Source organism: Cyprinodon variegatus, unplaced genomic scaffold, assembly GCF_000732505.1.
Source record: "Cyprinodon variegatus isolate N-32 unplaced genomic scaffold, C_variegatus-1.0 Scaffold378, whole genome shotgun sequence".
In the NCBI taxonomy this organism is placed as follows: Eukaryota; Metazoa; Chordata; class Actinopteri; order Cyprinodontiformes; family Cyprinodontidae; genus Cyprinodon; species Cyprinodon variegatus.
Window position 1 is genome coordinate 800,968 of NW_015150831.1, and position 4,353 is coordinate 805,320.

The 4,353-nt window shown below is 39.1% G+C and overlaps 1 protein-coding gene across 1 annotated transcript in view; it reads right to left on the bottom strand.

Annotated features, from left to right (window-relative positions):
- Positions 1–1,965, bottom strand: part of LOC107092362 (monocarboxylate transporter 10-like) — a 4,452-nt gene extending 2,487 nt beyond the window's left edge. The window contains exons 1-2 of the mRNA XM_015386802.1: positions 1,806–1,965; positions 1,352–1,580 (exon numbers count right to left, since the gene is read on the bottom strand). Of these exons, the coding sequence (XP_015242288.1) occupies positions 1,352–1,580; positions 1,806–1,949 (373 nt within the window). The 5' untranslated portion in view covers positions 1,950–1,965. The remainder of the gene's footprint in view (positions 1–1,351; positions 1,581–1,805) is intronic.
- Between the last annotated feature and the right edge of the window lie 2,388 nt (positions 1,966–4,353).

Sequence of the window (4,353 nt, forward strand, 5' to 3'; positions counted from 1 at the left end):
AGAAAGTCAGATCAAACTTTTCTGTCCTGATGGCCGGTCACACTGAGCCTAGTTATGCTGGAGACTACTTCCTGTTAAAAGGGAGTTTTTCCTCTCTACTGTCGCTACAAGCATGCTTAGTGTGAGGGATTGCTGAAGAGTCAATGAGTCGATGCAATCAACTGGTTTTCCTTACATGGAAAACTTTAAATCAATCTGACTGGATGATCTGGTTGAACTGGAAAGTGCCTTGAGATGACATGTGTTGTGAATTGGCGCTTTAGAAATAAACTGAATTGAATTTTTTATATTCTGAACTATTATACATTTCTACTTAAGTTTATGCAAAATGGGGTTATTTACTTTTACTTCCTGAGTCACTAAAGGAAAAAGGATTTTTTTTTCATGAGGCGTTCAGGGCTAAATGAGGCTGAAGCCTCGAAAACTGCATCTTTATGAAGTGAATTTTATTCAATTATTCAAGTTTAGAAAATGTAAATTTAAAAATAGACGCAATCCAGAAATGAAACTTTGAAAAACTCCTTAATTAATAAAAGGTTTTAAAAGTGACTTTTAAAAGTAAATATTCTATTATTTTTATATTTTTTTTTTTTATTTGATATTTTTTTTCATATATTGTTTTTTTTATGTTTCTCTGTTGATTGAGTTAAATTTCATTTTCCAGATCGTTCTCTTCTCTTCTGGGGCCACTGAGCTGTAACTTTCTTCCAGTTGTCCTTATCTTTCTTCCTCATGGCCTACAGACTTTAATGACCGAGGAGGAATACAGACAGTAGATGGAGCAACAAACCAGAAAATAAAAGGATTCCTGTTCTCTCTAAGCAGCGTAGTAACTTAGAGGAAAGAATGAATCTATCCACAGAGGAAGGAGGCAAAGATGTCAGAGCTGCACGTCAGCAGGGAAACTCTCACTTTAAACACAATCAGTTTGATTGGAGCAGAGCTCTCCGGTCTGCTGATCAAATGGTTCTGGACGTCCCTAGGTCCCGGTATAATCATCAGGGCATCGTTCCTTTGTGGTTACCGCACCTCGGTCTGTGGGTTCTAACTGATTTGCACCTTTTCAAGTCCAGATGAAATAATCATTTTTTAAAACTGGCTTTTAATATTTAGGAAACATTGTTTTATGCTTCGGATTTTAGTTTTTTTGCCATGTTTTTATCCTTCTGTGAAGCACTTTAGCATTCCTGATGTTGTTGTAAAGTGCTATACAAATAAACTTTGATTTAATTATATATATATTTTTTATTTTGAGGGCAAAACTACTCATTCCATTGTTAGATTGTCCTATTTACCTGCTCAAATTCAATACATTTATGTTTTGCAGTGAACGGCCAGCCAGAGCATTTACCTGCGATTGGAGGACCTGCAACCATGGGAACGGACATCAGGCCGAGCAGAAAGCCGATGGCCTGAGAAACATCTTTGGCTCCGACCAACTCGAAGGCGATGGGGGCCATGATGCAGATGAAGCAGCCGTCAAACAGCCCCATCAGGAGGCACACGGCAATCAGCCCTCCAAAGATCTGGCACACGGGGATCATCATGGACATGACGCCGATGATGAGGAAAGAAATGACCTACAACAGAACAAGTTATTCAGGATCTTTTATATCAGTCATCATGTTTTTATTACCTTCAGTTATAATATTATTCTCATAAATGTATGAGCTATTCAGTGAAAACCCCTCTAAGCTGTAAGGACCGGTGTAATCAGCTCTAATGCAGCGTGATCATGTGATCAATCAGCAGCAAACATCTCCAGTGGTCAGACCTTCTCTCTGGAGTCACGCAGCTGTACGTACCTGCAGGTACACTTTCTTGGATCCCTTGACGAAGTCCGCCACGCTGCCGAAGATAAACCGCCCCAAGCAGGAAGTGATGCCGATGCACAAGAGCAGGATCTCTTTGTTTGTGTCCTCTCCAAAACGTTCCTGCACGTGATTCATCTGGAGGGGAGAAGTCCAAAAGGTCAAGCAAGCTCACTGCTGCTCAGGCTGTAGGGCTACGGTGAGAAAAACCTTAACGCTAACATTAAACAACACATAAATGGAAACAGTGCTTTTCTATTTGAGTACCGCTGAAGGAAACTAGCTTTGCAGTCGGTTTGGACACGCCTGCCGACAAGGGGGGGGACAAAGGGGTCAGCTGTCCCAGGCTGTGTCCCGGGCCCTAGGAAAGCTGTCAGCTGGCCTGGTTCATTCAGCAGGTGAAATGTTCCACTCAAATACCAGCACTGTGCCCTTTGGTCATCTATGAGATTATTTAATGTTTTGTTTTCTGATTCAATTACTTCACTTTATTTATCCAGTTAAATGTCAAAGAAACTAAAAATCTACAGAGAAATCGGTCCACTACCAGCTAGTCATAATAAACAGAGAATATTCAAAAGAAATAGCGAACAAGTCGAATGATCCCATTGCACAAAGTTATTTAAAGGCATTATAAAAGGTATAAACAATCAAAACCTGGAGATTTATTTAAAACAACTGATGAAAAGACCAGAGTGAAATGAATGAGTGATGCTGATGGATCTACAGGAGACCCCAACTGTTTGTAAAACAATATCCTGTGATCTCGTTATAGGAAATCAGTGGCAGTTTTAGACCAAATGTATCAGGGGGCCATGAGGGGGCCAGCATGTTTTCATGGCAGCACAGAAAAGCATGAGTTGTTTTTTTTTAGCATTCAAATATATTAAGAAAGCTGCATGAAGTGAATTTTCCATTCAATTTGGTTTAATTAAAATGCTATATACTATTAGGTCAAGATACATTCATAATTTAGGAACTGTACATATTTTTGACTTAATTTTCTATAACATTTTAATTAGAACTCAAGAAAAAAATGATAAATTAAGCTACAAAAATTAGAGCATTTTATATTTGTTTTGGAAAAACATTTAACAGATGAAATCCATCCCAACTCAATACCACTAAAGCTATCACCTTATTATTTTTAAATAATTAATGAAACAGATTTTTTTGAAGAAAAAAATGAAATAGATCCAAAGGACCTATCAGTAACCATGTCTGTTCCAGTGCATATCATCATTAGAACTTCTTTAAGTTTTATGTCTTTAGTACAGGGGCCATAACATGATCTAGAGGGCCACTGGCCCCCGTTGGCCCCTGGCTAGAACCACCCATGTCTGAACTACAAGCATTGAATGACACATTCTGCTTCCAAGACAAAATTTGGAAAATCCTGCTTCTAAAATCTCTGATATAAGTTAGCTGATAGAAATGCTCTGCTTCTGTTTAAAGGTTTAGTCACTAGTTGGCTAATAATAAACGGTTCAGTTGTTCTCTTAGTTATTATTGTTGACCTTTGTTCTCTGTTTGAGAAATATTACTCCATCAAGCCTTTTCCAACATTCAACGCTAAGAAATAATTGATAAAGGTATGTATGATTTATGCTGATATTGTATCACAGGCATCCCCAAAGTCGGTCGTGGAGGGCCGCTGTCCTGCGGGTTTTAGAGGTTTCCCTGCTTCAACACCGCTGATTTTAATTGATAGCTGATTAACAAGCTTTTGCTCAAATGCAATCATCAGAATCAGCTGCGCTAAAGCAGGGAAACCTCTAAAACCTGCAGGACAGCGGCCTTTCAGGTCCGACTTTGGGGATGCCTGTATCGAGTCAGTACCGCTATCGGTTAAAATGCAAAGCTCCAATATTGGCATCATATCATAGATTATAAATCATTATATCAGGGTAACCCCAATTGTTGGGGCATAAGTCAAACAAGTGACAAAAAACGACTCATATAATTTGAAATGGCACAAAAAATCAAAGAAAAGCAAACTAATCAGAGAAAGCAAAACCATACCCACAGTAAAACATGGAGGTGGAAGCATCATGCCCTCGGTTTACCTTTCCTTTGGCTGAACTGTGGTTTTAAAATATCAGTGAATTTAGAAATAGTTCTAAATTCCACAAAACCTGCTGAACCTGAAGATGAGGATCGGTTCTGATTATAAATTCTTATAAGTGAAATCAGGGGATAAGAAGATCTTAAGGAAGGCCCTGCGGTCGGTGGATTTCAAACAGCATTTCAAACTTCTGGGATCCACTGCAGACTATTGAACCATCCAAAAGCTGAACGTCTGCTTTAAAAGTTTGATAAAAGACAAAACATAAATACATTTGATGGAAAAAATAGATATGCCTTCATGTGCTCCTACTGGTTCAATCATGGCTCTCAGAAAATCACGAAAGAATGAACACCAGCAAATGTACTGCCGTCATGTCGGGATGTGGGGGGTTGGGGATGGTTGGTGTGGTGCCAGCTATTAGTACCTCCAGGCATGCTACACTACTCCAGCTCAAAGGATCTATCTGTCTGTAGC